This window comes from Podarcis tiliguerta (assembly GCF_965153285.1).
Source record: "Podarcis tiliguerta genome assembly, chromosome: 4".
Classification (NCBI taxonomy): Eukaryota; Metazoa; Chordata; class Lepidosauria; order Squamata; family Lacertidae; genus Podarcis; species Podarcis tiliguerta.
In genome coordinates, this window is record NC_139537.1 from 11,916,515 (window position 1) to 11,933,348 (window position 16,834).

Genomic DNA, 16,834 nt, shown 5'->3' on the forward strand with positions numbered 1-16,834 from the left:
TCTTTCTGGGACTGAAAACAACATCCTTGCAGAAATCTGGTGGTCTAGGCCAGCCTGGTGCCCTGCAGGTGTTGCTGGACTACAACTCCCATCAGCCCCTGAGGCTCCTGACATGGTGGCTCAAATTGGCTGTAGCCAATTTGTCCCCAGAGCTGCGCCCTCTCTACAGAACAAGGTTGTTGTGCTGTGTGAGAGGAGCTAGCTGTGCAATCTGGGTGGGATTCTGCATCTGTGGAAGCGTAGGCCAGTGATCAAAGCCTATGCTCATTGTTTTCACATAATTCTAGCAGGGTAATATCGCCCGAGGGGTTTAGTTTGGATGGGAAAGAAAGATTTCAACAGCTGTGTATACCTCGGGTTATAGACGCTTCAGGTTACAGACGCTTCAGGTTACGGACTCCGCTAACCCAGAAATAGTACCTCGGGTTAAGAACTTTGCTTCAGGATGAGAACAGAAAACGTGTGGCGGCAGCAGGAGGCCCCATTAGTGAAAGTACGCCTCTAGTTAAGAACAGTTTCAGGTTAAGAATGGACCTCCAGAATGAATTAAGTTCTTGACCCGAGGTACCACTGTATCTGACAGAGAGCTCACGAAGCTGCGCACTCCTAAAATAATGGCTTTCGGGGGTTGAAAATAATTAGTAGACCCTAAAGAAGGGCATGTCACTGCTAGGTATATCTGATTTTTTTTTTAAAAAAAAAAGCCCTGGGAATTTTACCAACCACTAACCCTCTAAATATCCTTCCTTATATTTGTTTTAACATATAGCTCTAGCTGACTTTTATTTCTGGATCCCTCATGTACTCATTAGCCTGGATAAACATTTCACTTGTATTTACAGGAAAAGAAAAGAAAAGCAATTATTTTTTAAGAGAGTTCACAGCAAAACTCAGCATCAGTTGCTACTTAAACCACACATTACAACATGCAAGCAAAAACCGCTCAACAGTGAATTGTAAATTTTAATAACAATGGAATTGCCTGGAGAAGCAAAAGAACAGAGGTTTCTGGTTAACTTTCGAACCATTCAGGAAGCATAGTAAAAAAAATACTGTAGCAGTGAATTAGTGATAAGAAGAAAAGGGGGGGGGAATACAACCTTGGTCATTTCTCTCTCTTGTGAGCGATGCGTTAGGCTAAACTGCAAACATGCACTTAGCTCTATCAAACTGCAGAATATCGTTCTCTCTCCCTCTCTGGTTTCATTATCGAAACAAGCAAAGCAGAATTTGGCCAGCAGCACCTCCATGCTTGGACAGCGCATGGAACGCACATTCCATACCTCAAGGTTGTCATGGTTACCATGCGAAGCGGCATTGAGGACTTGCAGTAATGATCATGTTTGTTTGCTTAAAAATACACAGGGCTACACGAGAGAATAACTGCAGCGAATGTGGCTGGAGTGAGGATGGGGGGGGGGGTTTAAAACCGATCGTGGAGATGATTTGGCATCGGCTAAGCCATGGGCTGTCCAAAGATTATGTATCCCACAATATATAGACACCGTGAGAGTGGCAAGAGGCAGAGGGCAGATCATAGAAACATGCCTGGTTTGAAATCAGACAATGAATCCATCCAGCTCAGTATTGTATAGTCTAGGAGTAGAAACCTTTTCCCACCTTTTCCCATCTTCCCCTCTAGGGAAACTTCCAGTGGCTGGTGTGGCCAGAGGCAAAAACGAGTGGATCAATTAATACACCCCCCCCCCTTTGTACAGTAAGCTACTTTCTGTACACCCCCCTCTGCATCCTCCATCAGGCAAGTGAAGATGCATTGCTTGAGTCCAAGGACATATTCCTGCTTGGGGTGTGGGAATCACCCAAGGAAAGGGCAACTCAGGGTGTGTTCTGGGGAGGGCCCCCTGATGCTACTCTGGTCTACTCTGACTGGCAAGATAGTGAGACTCACACAAATCTTCCCAAGTACGGAAAGAACCACATCTTCCACGATGAATGCACATCACACAAAGGTTTATCCACCACCTGCATATCCACCAGGCAGAGGGCCTTCTCGGTAGTGGCACCCGCCCTGTGGAACGCCCTCCCACCAGATGTCAAAGAGAAGAACAACTACCAGTCTTTTAGAAGATGTCTGAAGGCAGCCCTCTTTAGGGAAGCTTTTAATGTTTAACAGACCACTGTATTTTAATACTCTGTTGGGAGCCACCCAGAGTGGCTGGGGAAACCCAGCCAGATGGGCAGGGTATAAATAATAAATTCTATTCCATTCTATTTGGACATATAGGAAAGGGATTTCCTTGCTTATTGTATGCAGGCAGGGATTCTGACCCAATCAGGGTTCCACCCGTCGTGGAGGATTTCCACTCATATAAACCAGTAAATTTAAACACACACACACACACAAAATCAACCACATGCCTGGGGGCTGCCCTACATGCTCCAACAAAGGGGTGCCAACTTGAATAATATATTGGGGTGGGAGCAGGCAAGCCCCACCCCACATAATCAATCACAAGATGCACAGCATTTGAATGGCAATGTCCGTCAGCTTAGGGGTGGGCCCCTCAAGTATTTTCTTGGGGTGTGGCAAAGGAACCTCACTCCCTAAGGGTTGGCTCCTATGCTCCCGTGGGATTCACAGAGATCAAACCTCTCCGACTCAACAACCTCATTGAGAAACTGGGCAGGGGAATGGGATACAGATATGTATTTCTTCTTTCAGACCTCAGTCGCCATAGCATACTCGGTGGTTATATAGAGCATAATGCCAATAGGATGTGCATTGCTACAGGTTGTTCAGATGACAAAGGCTTTCCAGGGTATCAGGCTTTTTCTTGTCACCTGCCACCAGGTGAGGATGCCAGGGATGGAACCAGGGATCTTTTGCATCTTGTGCTCTCCTTATCTTGTAATTGGAGGTAGGAATGGATGGAACTGCCTATCTTGTGAATTGCTCATGTCTTCACTCACAACTTGAATGCCATTCCATTTCTGCATTAATTTGTGACACATTCTTTTCCCCCAAATTCTCCACATTTCAGTCAGCTCTTATTAAAATCCGTTAGGAATTTAGTGCGATTTCTCTCTCTTATGCACGTCAGGTTTGTGTGTTATTTTCACTAACACATGCATTTTAAGGAACAGTTTGTCCCAATATATGCATTACTTGTCTGGATAATTTGCGCTGCAACGTTCAGAGAGGTGCAAACTTTGAAAGACGGCTTTGCCTTGGTTCATGTGTCATTTTGGAAAGCACATAAATGCAAACTGAATTGAATTCTACCCGGTCCCTAAACTGAGGACAGAAAGCAGAAACATGTACCTTTGGGCTGGCCTCTACTGGATGGAAAAAATGCTGGGCTCGATGGATCTTTGAACTGATTGAGTAAGTTTAATTGCTGAATATTTACATTGGATCCCATGGCAAGAACATAGGTGCTTTCTCCCCCTGAAGCACATTAAAAGCATTATTATGAAATATAACCGCATAATAACATAGCAGGCATTGGTGGGTAAACTTAGTTACATAATTTGTGGACGGTCCACTCCAGCTTCATTGAAATTTAGTCTAATTTAGGGCTGTTGCTTTTCGTTTCTGCTTTTAAAAAAGGGTTGGGTCCAGGTGAGGTTAGTTGCACTTGCATCTCATTAAAATCAACAGGGTGTAAACTGAGTCATGACTGTCTTTTTTCTCATTGCTTTGAATGGGCCTTGTGTCCATCTAACTTCCTGTCCGGATCCAACAATAGCATTTCCCCCAAATGCATTCAGAAAAACATTCTGCTCCTTTCCAAACACATGACAATATATTGCCAAAGCTTCACATTATTTAGTATTTCTCATCTACAGGTTGCAAAAATTCATTACACAAGCAGGCAAACTTTCAGTAGCGATTTCGTATAGCATCAAGAAAGCTGCAAAAAAGCAAAGATGATGTACACGCACACACACGCACACAAAGTCAGTAGGAGAGAAGGAAGCTGAAGGCTGACTTTCTAGCTCCCAATCCAACCACTGGCACACACCGCCTTTTGTTTCTTATTGCGCAAACTGAGCAACATGAAAATATTCACACCAAAATAAGTAGCACTACAGTTAAGCAGGTTCACAAGCCGGTGCCCGCAAATCTTGTGTTTAGAGCACTGAAAGTTACTCTAAAAGAAGGCATAAGATCTTCTCCCTTTCCAGCAGGCAGAAGTGAACAAAAATGAATAAAAGGATTTTGTTTGTTTGTCTGTCTGTCTCAGGGATTGATCGTATCTCTTGCACTCATGAGAATCCCCCTACTGGCTGGCAGTGGTCCCTGTTCCAGTGGGAAACACCTACCAAGGGAAGTCATATCTGCAAAAAGAGAGAGAAGTCACTAGGGCCGATATCGTAAAGGGAGCTAGAAGATGGAGCTTTGTCTCGTGCAATGCTCTGCAATCGATTCACTCATGGCACTTTTAAAATGCAGAACAGGTCTAGGATTCCTGGGCTGCAGGATAGGTCTGGTAGCAGTGGCAATGTTCCTAGGCAACTAACAGGGCTGCAACGCTCTGGCTGTGCTCTCTCCTGATGCAAAACAAAAATGCTCTTTCTGGGAAAGCTTAGGTCCACCAGCTTTGTATTCTAAGAATACCCCGGAAGTTTACTTGTTCAAGAGGGGAATGGATTGTATTGGCTATTATAGGGTATGGTACCCTAAGGTTACCAGATTTTTTCCAGTGAATCCAGGGACACTTTTCAACTTCCTACTAAATAGATGGATTTTGTCAGGGGACTGATTTGTAAATCCGGGGGCTGTCCCCGGGAAACGGGGACGTCTGGTAACCTTAGGGTACCCAGCGCTGGCCAGATTAGTTTCACAGTGGGGTGTGGGCAGTCCTGACCTCAGCGCACCACCCAGGTAAATTGCAATGAGGTTGGTGTTGGGAAGATAGCTCCATGACTTCATGGCATCCCACAGGTCACTACTGGTGGCAGCCATTTCCTCCTCGCTCAAATTCTCTGGCAATGTCAGAAGCCAATCCCAGACCTGCATTTGCAGCCAAACACCTCGCTCCATCCAGAATGTGAAGCACCTGCTTCCGAACATCTAAATCACGTGGGCAGAGTCATCAAAGAGCCATGATGGGATGCAGCTCCCTGGTGACTGTACACTCAGAGTGATTAAATGGCTCCTTTGCTTTCACATCAGAGAATAATGATATGAAATTATCATTGCTTTTTTAACTTTCCCACAAGCCTTTCCAATGTGGGTTCAATATTAGCATGCAAAACGGAAGGCTTTTGTTTGAGGGAATGGCTGCACTTTGAAGCTAATAACAAGAGAGCACCCAGATGTGTATTCATGGGGGGGGGGAGGTTACTTTAAAAAAAAAATAAAAAAATGGCTTGGGCTCTCTAAACAAATTCATAGCAACTGAACAAACCCTTTCTCAAGGTTCTTGGGCTGAAGGTAGGGTGTCAAGGTCCCATGCACTCAGCAGAGAGCTGCCAGAGGCCAATATTCTTGTGGGGTTTGTCATAATGTATCCATGTCATGTTCCTGTCGTCCTTAAATGCTGAAAACTAGTGCAGGGGGGAAGGGTATATGTGTCATGTGCATGTGTTGGAGATGTGCATTTTTTGGGTAGTTTATAGACTATTGCTCTTCATCAGTCAAAGCAATCAGGGTGACCACATTATCTCTGCATAATAGATCTCTGTGCGGTTGCTCCCACAGCGGGTGATAAAAATTGAGAAAGCAGTCTGAAGAGGGAAGCACTTTTGCTGTTGATACAGAAGCAAGATTGCAACGGGCAAGAGATCCCACAGAAGCAGCAACTTGGAGGTGAGTGTTGCCCAACATGTGAGCCTCGGGTTGAGGGACCGATACGAAAGTGAGCAGAAGTCCCAAGGATGTGGCGCTAACTCAGAGGCGTATCAGGAGTGGCAGGGGGCAAATTTGGGAACAGTAGCTGCCATGTTGTCTTCAAGCTACATATTTGCAAGGACAACTTCTTCCACAACAACCTGCCCATGTTTTAAGATCAGCAGGTGAGACCCTACAGAGGATGAAGTATGCAGCGTGGAGATCTGGGAGATGGCCTTTTGAGTCATCACTCCTTGCATACAGATCTCTCTCTCTACTACCTTTCCTGTATCGTTTTAGTTGGCTGGTAAAAATGTACCTTTTTCAGAGGGCATTTGAAGGAGGAGGAACCCGATTAGATAAATGGATTAGCTGCTGCTGCTGCTAGTAAATTGCTTCTTTAGCCAATTAAGAGTCATTGTGTTATGTTTTCTAAGGGCTGTGTTATATTAGATAGCTGAAGCGTTCTTTTAGTCTTATTCGGCTGTGCTGTCAAGTTGCCTTTTTATATGCAAAGGAAGGCATATGAAAGCATCCAAATAAATGAGAAAGTGTCGTGCAGTGCCCAGCAGAATAGCAGGAAAACCCACGATATTCTGCAAGGAGCTGGGCTGGGAGAAGGAGGAAGGGGAAGAGAAATTGGGGCTGGCCTTTGAGGCAGAGAACAGGGCAGGGAAATAGTGGGAAGCAGGGATGGGTCAGGGTTATTACAAGCCACTGAGGTTGCACCTGTTGTCTACTCCCTGTCATAATACACAGTGTGGCCCATTAGGCTAACCATTAATTACGCGCAAGAGAAGGTGATCCACCTCCTGCTTCCTGATGATTTTGAGAGTCCCTATGTAATGAGACTGCTCCACTGTTCATGCACTGCCAACATTCTAATAATGGCATTAAAATTGTGCTTCCTGAACCAAGTAATCAATCAGAGGCACTCAGTAAAGGCGGATATCTGACCTGGTATAGTCATCCTCGACAAGCATGTGCTTTGGGATAGGCGAATATCTTCCCGGTGAGATGGGAGCCAAAGATGCCTTGTATTCTAAAGTGCCGTTGTTGCCTGAAGACAGTATATGGTTTTCCATTGGCGGGGAATAAGCTGCAGGTTAAAAACAAACAAATGAGTTGCGATTACAGTGGTACCTCGGGTTACATACGCTTCAGGTTACATACGCTGCAGGTTACAGACTCCACTAACCCAGAAATAGTACCTCGGGTTAAGAACTTTGCTTCAGGATGAGAACAGAAATCATGCTCCAGCGGCGCGGCGGCAGCGGGAGGCCTCATTAGCTAAAGTGGTGCTTCAGGTTAAGAACAGTTTCAGGTTAAGAACAGACCTCCAGAACGAATTAAGTTCTTAACTCGAGGTACCACTGTAGTGGGATTTGAACACTGTACAGCTCATTGTGGAAGAGCTCATTTTCTTCAAATGGGGATGGATCCCATTTAAGCCACTTTGGAATCAATGGGGCATGTTCACCATGACTTAACTCAAGCCCAACTGATTTCAGGGGGAGCTAAGTGCAGCTGACTTTCCCGGGATGCAGCTCAACATTTCTGTTCCGACCTGGTGTTGAAACAGGCAGCCAACCCTTCGTAGAAATTGACAAATATTAAAACAATTCAACAGTTGGCTACCATTTTGGACAATCCTTTGTCCACACAAAATGACCCCCTGAAGGTTTTCCTGCTTCCTTCTACCCCTCTAGCACCCTGAGATAGGGGCATCTGGAGCCAGTCTCAGTAGGTGACCTCAAAAAGCAGACAGGTTCAAATTAGACAAAACTATTGCGACCAAGGGTTGGGAACAGGGAGGCAAGAGCAACCCATTGCTTGTTACCGCAAAAGAGGTCACACTTCTGCGAGTGTTGAAACCAAACGCTAACCAGGTTTGAGCTACACGTGAGAGTTCAAATCCAGTGCTTTCAAATTGTTTTTGTCCATCAAGATGAATGGTCCTCCCACATCTTTGCATCCTGAGCTCAGGATGTTTCCCTATTCACCTGGGATTGAATTTGTAGTTTTTCAAATGAAGTCATAATCATAGAATCATAGAGTTGGAAGAGACCACAAGGGCCATCGAGTCCAACCCCCTGCCAAACAGGAAACACCATCAGAGCACTCCTGACATATGGTTGTCAAGCCTCTGCTTAAAGACCTCCAAAGAAGGAGACTCCACCACACTCCTTGGCAGCAAATTCCACTGTCGAACAGCTCTTACTGTCAGGAAGTTCTTCCTAATGTTTAGGTGGAATCTTCTTTCTTGTAGTTTGGATCCATTGCTCCGTGTCCACTTCTCTGGAGCAGCAGAAAACAACCTTTCTCCCTCCTCTATGTGACATCCTTTTATATATTTGAACATGGCTATCATATCACCCCTTAACCTCCTCTTCTCCAGGCTAAACATGCCCAGCTCCCTTAGCCGTTCCTTGAAAACACAGCAGAGTACAGTAGTGTCGACAGCAGTGGTTCCCAAATTTGGGTCTCCAGCTGTTTTTGGACTACAGTTCCCATCATCCCTCACCACTGGTCTTGCTAGCTAGGGATAATGGGAGTTGAAGTCAAAAACAGGGTAGGACCCGAACCAATGGATTCCAATTACAAGAAAGGAGATTCTGACTCAACATCAGGAAGAATTTTCCCGACAGTAAGAGCTGTACAGCAGTGGAATTGACTCCATTGGGAGGTTGTAGACTCTCCTTCCTTGGAGCTTTTTAAGCAGAGGTTGGGTGACCATCTGTCATGGGTGCTTTAGCTGAGATTCCTGCATTGCAGGGGGTTGGACTAGATGACTCTCGAGATCCTTCCCAACTCTAAAAATCCATGCTTTCTTTGACATTAAGAATGAGAGACAGGCAATTACTTACAATGGGTAATGTCTGGTGGGCCATAGGGATCAGTCATGTAAATGGTGGTGGGCTTCCCAACTTTTAAATAAACTACGTCGGATGTATTCTTCAATATTGCTACTGCTTCTTCATGTGTTACTTCTTCTAAACAGTAATTATTTACCTAATGGGAATAAAGAGATGGATGCATTAGGCTGGTCACAAACTAAAATGCTACCCGTTCACATGCTAATCAAGGAATTCAATATACGGTGCCAATTAGATTATTGCAGGTGAGAAGGTTTACAGCTTTAGAGGAATTCCCATTTAAAACTCAGAAGCCCCTGGATAAAGAATGATGCTTGACTGCTTGGATTCTAATTTCAAGGGCTTGTGTACAAGTTTCAAAATGAATATAGTTCCCTAATGTCCTTTGCTAATCACAGGACAGCTTGGTTTCTTGAATGAGACCAGGATGGCAATTTGAACGAGAGAACGCTGATGGGATCTCAAAGCATTTCACTGCAAGATGGTAATGCTTTGCAGCATGCGCGGGCAAATTGTTCTAGTGCTCATATTATAAATAGATGCTGCTCTTTATCCACCAAATGGATGCACACACAGTGCAGTGTTACAAAAGTTGTGTGCCGCTCCCACTCTCTGGGTGTCCAGGTATTCCTAGTACAGTGGTACCTCTGGTTACTTACGCTTCAGGTTACCTACGCTTCAGTTTACAGACTCTGCTAACCCAGGAATAGTACCTCGGGTTAAGAACTTTGCTTCAAGATGAGAACAGAAATTGTGCTCCGGCGGCACGGCGGCAGCAGGAGGCCCCATTAGCTAAAGTGGTGCTTCAGGTTAAGAACAGACCTCCAGAACGAATTAAGTACTTAACCCAAGGTACTACTGTATTGAGACACTGCGGAGCCTGTTGTAGTTTTAAGAAATATGGTTTATTCACGTATTTACACCCTCGGTCTGCATGGAAGGAGCCCAGAACTTACAGCATGGTGCTTTCAAGAGGGGCTTGTCCCCCACAGCATTGCAGCCAGCCTGCCCAAGATGGATCCCAGTCTCTCTCTCTCTCTCTTTCCAGCAACCCTTGCTTAAGACCATATGAGCCAACTCCTAGGGGCTTTGGAGGCTTCTGGCCCCATATTAAAATATCTGATGGACATTCCCATTCAAAGTATGTGTGTGCAGAGCATCATGGGATCAATTATGCAGGGCGGGGCTTACCTGGCCCCCACAATATTTCATTCAAATTGGCACCCCTGCTCAAGACTCCCTTTTCCTGTTACCTCACACCCAGTTACCCAGCACCTTTCCAACCTTCACACCTCAGTGCAAGGAGGAAGGACAGTTCTCACGTATTGCCAATGGCCCTCGATGGCCCTGTATTGTTTCTTAATGGCCCTAGCTTGGCCAAGTCCTTTTGCCTAGACTAGCCTAGGAATTCCTCTGCACCTTGTATCTCTCCCTTCACACCTCAAATAATCAAAATCCTACCGTTTCTATGGGTTATGGGGTGCCCCCCTCAAAAATATACAACAGTAGCTTGCAATCTTCCTTTTCATTAGTTCATTGCACTTTCCTCCAAGGAGAAAAAGTCAGCATACATGGTACTCCCTCGCTTCCCTCTTTTATATTAACAACAGCCCCGTGAACTGAGTTAGGCCAAGGGACTGTAACTTGGTAGAAGGTCCTATGGAGCCAGCGAGGTGCCTTCAGCTATTTGGGACCCATCCCTGATCATAGGCCATGCTGGCTGGGTCTGGTGGAAGTTGTAGCTTGCAACATCTGTGGGGCAACTCATTGGCTACTCCTGGCCTAGAGAATGGTTTAACTCTGGGTGAGACTAAGCACATTTGGACAAAGTTTCTAGATGAGAGCCTGCAAGGGATCCCCCCAACTTGGCTGGTCTCAGCTGCTCTAGGGAGATGAGATATATATACACCGTATTTTTCGCTCTATAAGACGCACCAGACCACAAGACGCACCTAGTTTTTGGAGGAGGAAAACAAGAAAAAAAATATTCTGAATCTCAGAAGCCAGAACAGCAAGAGGGATCACTGTGCAGTGAAAGCAGCAATCCCTTTTGCTGTTCTGGCTTCTGGGATAGCTGCGCTGGCTGCATTCACTCCATAAGACGCACACACATTTCCCCTTACTTTTTAGGAGGGAAAAAGTGAGTCTTATAGAGCAAAAAATACGGTAAATCATCCCCCACATTAATTCTTCACTGGGTATTTTCGTGTGTGTGTTTGTGTGTGTGTGTGTTAGGTGCTGGCCATTTTAATCTAATCTGGAAGATCTTCAGTCTTCCTCTCAAGACAAGAGCCCCTCCAAGCAAATTCTGCCCGAATTCAATAAAATCAAGCCGCCCGAATGTTTTGGGAGGAAGGAAACAGCAGAAGAGCAAGCAAAGAGTTCCGGGGAAACGTACAAATTTTATTTAGATTTCTGGCTCAAGTGGAAAATTGCCCCCCTTACATCTGCTGTACACTGCCTCTTGGGATTTGATTGGATTGCAACTGAGAGGGAGCTGAGTGCCGGTTTTGTGCTGTGGCAAAGTTTTGCCCTTTTGGGAAAAACAAAACACACTCTTGAAAATCATTTCTGCTTCTTCTCATGCCTGTTCAAGTACAACTGTAGTGAGTGTTCTGCAGTGAACATCTGTGAACTGGGGAGCTGTAATTGTCCCATTGCTGCTTATTCAAATGGCTCTTTTGAAGCTCGGTGATTTGGAGAGCTCTAAAACTGAAGCAGTTCTCTTCCCCCTCCTTGTTGTTTTTTTCTGAAGGCCTAAAAATTGCTTTAAGATAGTGAATCTATTGTTCCACTTAATTGTCAATGCATTGTCCCTCAAAGGACAGAACTGAATGGGCTACAGCTGCTGCTGTCTGGGTTCAGCGAGGGAGGGAAACACACACAAAAAAGAGTCAATTATATTTATTTATCTTTTATAGGAAGCTAAGATGCTGTCAGGCCTGGGAGTATCTGGTTCAACAGGTCAGTGAGTTTCCTTCAAACCAAGAACCAAAATGCAAACATACACACACTCTAGCAATGGACAAAGCGGTCAATTTCAGTTTCTCATAGTTTCTAGTAGTTCAGTTGTAAATCCAGCTCTAAACATTTGTGCAGAAATTTGTGATTAAAAAAAAAATCCTCATGAAAATTTGTCAGCATTTTAGTGCAAATTTCTGTGTGCACTCTTGCAAGCAGTTTTGATTAATGTACACATTTCTGCAAGCAACTTTTCTTAATAGAAAACATTATTTTCACTAATATATGTGCTTTTACGGCCACTTTACCCCGAGAAAGCACATTTTTGAAAAATGCATTTCGGAGTTGTGGAGGACAACTGTGGTTCAGTTCACATACTGGCCTGAGAAGTGTGAATTAGGTGCTTTTTCATTAAAAGGCAAATGGAATCAAATCTATTCCCCATCTCTAAGAAGGAGGGAGCAAAAAGAGGGAAAAGGAGGAAGGCGGATTTAATTGGTCTGAACCAGCGAAATCTGTCCAACTCAATCTGAATATGTATTATATTGCACCATCCAACTGCACATAAAAGCTTTGGCATCAACTTCTCACCATAAGGAGCCTGTCTCCAACTTGCAACCTCCCGTCCTTCTGCGCTGCGCCTCCATCAATAATTTTAGTAACATAAATACTGTTGTCTCCAGGAATGTGCTGATTCCCCACACCTCCGGCGATGCTGAAACCCAGACCTAGGGAAGAAAATGGAAAAGCTTTCTTCAAAGCGGGCAAAGAACATTTGCTGAGCTAATGTACAGGGAGATCTGGGCATGCGGTCGTTGAACGAAAGGTAAACATGAACATTCAGGGCTGCCTCGTATTGAGTTAGCTCCACATGGAGTAGAATGCAGCAGAAGCAGATTCTGCAAGCTCCTCTAGTCTTGTTTTTTTATAGAAATGTCCTATTCCCCACAAGCAATCACACCAGGCTCACGTTTTTCACAAGCAGCCAGGTTTCTTACTTGGCACCTGCGTGAACATTTTCATTTTCTGAAAAGCGATTCCAGTGACAAGGGGAGAAGAGACGTAATAGCAGATTTTGGGCCCGTAATTTTTATTTCATGGCTATTCTCTTTGGAAAGAAGGGATGTCATAACACACTGGCATGATTAGAGATGGCTGCAATTGGAAATATATTTTAACAGGGGGAAAAACCCCCCGAAATATTTCTGGAGATCTGTGAACATTCTGTAAATTATGGCTTTCTGTAAGGGGGGGGGGGGAGTGAAATGAGCTCCAGCTAGCAGGGTGGTTAAAATAAAGCACCATCTCATTCCCTAGGGAAGGAATGGAATTATTTTCATAATCACAGAGAGATTTCTCAAAAATAAAAGTGCACATAGTTTCCCCATTTCTACTGTTAAAGGGTTGGAGCAGTTGTGGGATCTCTTGGCACATCCAGAGAGCTTTCTGCCATGGTCCCAGCCCTTCCTTGGTCTTCTTCTAACACACTTGCATATAGAACAGGGATAGGCAAACTTGGCCCTCCAGATGTTTTGGGACTACAATTTCCCATCATCCCTGACCACCGGTCCTGTTAGCTAGGGATCATGGGAGTTGTAGTCCCAAAACATCTGGAGGGTGGAGTTTGCCTATGCCTGATATAGAACAACCCTGTGGGCAAAGCCAAGGACACAAGTCCTTCCCGCTCACTGTACTTTTCCATTAGGTCCAGTCGTGGCCGACTCTGGGGTTGCAGCGCTCATCTCGCTTTATTGGCCGAGGGAGCCGGCGTACAGCTTCTGGGTCATTTGGCCAGCATGACTAAGCCACTTCTGGCGAACCAGAGCAGCACATGGAAACGCTGTTTACCTTCCCGCCGGAGCGGTACCTATTTATCTACTTGCACTTTGACGTGCTTTCGAACTGCTAGGTTGGCAGGAGCAGGGACCGAGCAATGGGAGCTCACCCTGTTGCGGGGATTCGAACTGCCAACCTTCTGATTGGCAAGCCCTAAGCTCTGTGGTTTAACCCACACCGCCACCCGCATCCCCTTTCCATGTATAAGACAAGGATTTTTCTACATAAAATCACCTCAAAAATTGGGACTCGTCTTATACATGGATAGTGCAGAGTGGGGATTGGTTCCTATCACAAGCAGCAGATTATCAGCAGCGACAGCACTGTTTATTGGTGTCTGCGACAAGGTCAAATTGCTGTTCCTGCAGCAAATGGGCGGTTGATTGGTGGCTCTTGTCAGCGAGCAGGCACAAAAAAGCTCAACAACTCTGGGCAATTTTCCCCCATTTTCTGAATTTTGAGTCCCCGCGGAATAGTCTTATACAGTGGTGCCCCGCAAGACGAATGCCTCGCAAGACGGAAAACCCGCTAGACGAAAGGGTTTTCCATTTTGGAGGTGCTTCGCAAAACAAATTTCCTATGGGCTTGCTTCGCAAGACAAAAATGTCTTGCGAGTTGCTGCGATTTTTTCTCGCTCCCCACCCCCTTTTTCTAAGGCACTAAGCTGCTAATAGCCTTTTAGCAGCTAATCCGCTAATCCCTTAAGCCTTTAATAGCCGCTAATAGCCGCTAAACCACTAATAGCGCTAATCCGCTAATCCGCTAATGGGGTTGCTTCGCAAGACGAAAAAACCGCTAGACGAAGAGACTCGCGGAACAGATTCTTTTCGTCTTGCGAGGCACCACTGTACATGAAAAAAATATGGTAATTGATTGTAGGGAGGGAGCAGCCCCTTGTCTACACTGTGTATGCAAAAGTAAGAGGGAATCTAGGTGTTTTGAACCCCCTGGACTTGTGGAACTATATATTGCTATATTCTTTGGGCCAACACAATGTCTGCATGCATGAGGGTTGAAGGCCTTGCACGACGCGGCTCCAAACATTAAATAATAACAATAAGAGTAACCACAGATAATATTATTAATATGAAATAAAAAATTTAATTCTGCCTGTGCCTAGCATACCAAGCCTTTTTTTAAAAAAAAGAGAAAAAAATGTTTTCAAAATCTTGATGGAAGAAACAAGGCAGCATAAAAAATGGGCATGACCAAGCAATTGCTGTCATATTATATATATATTTCTTGGAAAACAGAAAATCCTGGAGCTACCCATCTGAAATTAAGCAGGGCCAATTTCCTCTGTACGGGCTGTCATGTCTCCAAATTTCATGCCCCGTGTGAAAAAAACAAGAAAGTTATGCCCCGTTCTGGTTTTGCAATGCAAGTCAATGGGATTTCTGGCTAGAATTGGTCCAGCTTGATCCAGATCAGATCTGATCTGGATTTACAAATCGGGGCTACAAATCAAGGGTCTGTGCATAGCCCTGCCCTTTGACAACCAAGTGGTATATGTTACTATAAAATTGAGGTGTTTTTATGTGGAAAATGTTTTGGATTTCACCTTTATCAGGACATACACACACATGCACATGATAGCTCATGCCAATAACAAATTTACCGGTAGTTGGTCTCTAAGGTGCTACTGGAAGGAGTTTTTTTATTTTTTATTTTGTTTCGACTACAGCAGACCAACACGGCTACCCACCTGTAACACACACACACACACACACACACGAGTTCACCCTATAATCTTGACTGTAATTTCTTTTCACTGTTTTTAATATTATATTTTTAAACTGTAGGAACGCACCCCTGGTGAAGGGTGGGTAGGGAATCCAATCAATCAATCAATCAATCAATCAATCCATCCATCCATCCATCAATCAATAATACATTGCAATGATACCAGGGTCAGAACGAAATGTGAAGGAGGGGCCCTAAACATTGTGATTGGAGCCAAAACCAATTTAACAATCATAGGAAAGAAACTGTCCAAGGAAGAAATGAATACATGTCCAGGCATGCTATCTAAACTGAAGTTGACAGGGCGGAATGATAGAGATTGTTCAGCATGAGAAGGAGCCAGCCTCTATATTTCTGCTGAGTGTCATTTATTCCTTCTAAATTGATAACCATAGGAATCAATTTCTGTCCAAAAGGAAAGGAGCATCATGACATCCTCATAAGAAGTTGGCAGGCAATATTCCAGCAAGCAAACATTTAACTGATAACGCCAAACCTGTTGACAAAGCTGCGGTCTTCTGGGAGGTGACCCCCTAACCTTGAGCGTCTCTTATATGGCACATGCTTTTGAAGGAGCAAAATACCGATCACTCTTTGAAAAACAATAAATAAGTGTGGGACTTCCATGAGTTCCTTTGGAAAGCTGTGAAGCATTCTGCTGATTGGATTAGATGGGCACCTTTTCACTCTTCCTCTATCACTGGGCCTAAATCAACTCTGCCCACGAAAAATCAATAGCTTCCACCACCTACTGAGTTAAAGGGCAGAAGGGCTCTTGTGTATTAAATTTTTTTAAAAAATAGTTTAGAGAAAAGGTAAGTAAGAAAGAGACATGATAGAAGTTTATATAATTATATGTGGCATGGAGAGAATGGAAAGAGAAAAGTTTTTCTTCCTTTCATAACACTGGAACTAATGGACAACTGGGACTTCCAGGGAGGAAGATAGCGGAGTAGACATCTCTTGTTGACTGTTCATCAGCAGAGATAATTATGTGGTGATTAATGATAGACAAGCCATAAATCTTAGTTATCACATTCTCTCTGGGAAGAGAGAGGGAGAACGGGGATTACTCTCTGATGCTCTGAAAACGTTGCTTTCCATGCTGGGAGATGAGTAGAGGAACTTCAATCGTTACGATTTTCTCTTTCCATTCTCTCCATGCCACATAGGACCCTGACAGAGACACATGTCCGACTGGCATGTTCTCTCCTTCCTGGTCTTTCATTCGGGAGCGTCATGCTTACAACCTTTCTTCTGCCCGAACATCACAGTGACCGATACCAACCGACACCGGCACAGTTAGGGATCCGCAGAGTTTGTGCATCATGCATAACAGACCTCAGCAACTCAGCATTTTGGCTAATCTACTTTATTTACATATAAACACACACGGAGCACTGCAACATGGCTCCCTCTCTCTCTAGCATCAGACAGCAAAGAGAAAAAAGACAAAGGACAATAGTCCCACTTCACGGAACACAGTAACACAAACATCCTGTCTCCGTCACTTCCCACTCTGTGGAGTTAAAACATATACCGTCATGTGATAGACAAAAATCCCATGACTGCAATCATAGAGCAGGAATTCTAACACTTAAAACATTAAGGAAACAAAACT

General features: G+C 44.5%; 1 protein-coding gene across 34 annotated transcripts in view; it reads right to left on the bottom strand.

Annotated features, from left to right (window-relative positions):
- The window catches only part of DLG2 (discs large MAGUK scaffold protein 2), a 901,255-nt gene that overhangs the window by 205,489 nt on the left and 678,932 nt on the right, over positions 1-16,834 (bottom strand). For all 34 annotated transcript variants that reach the window (XM_083436205.1, XM_083436206.1, XM_083436199.1 and 31 more), the window contains 3 exons: positions 12,226-12,362; positions 8,665-8,809; positions 6,755-6,896 (listed from right to left, as the gene is read on the bottom strand). In XM_083436205.1, the coding sequence (XP_083292331.1) occupies positions 6,755-6,896; positions 8,665-8,809; positions 12,226-12,362 (424 nt within the window). The remainder of the gene's footprint in view (positions 1-6,754; positions 6,897-8,664; positions 8,810-12,225; positions 12,363-16,834) is intronic.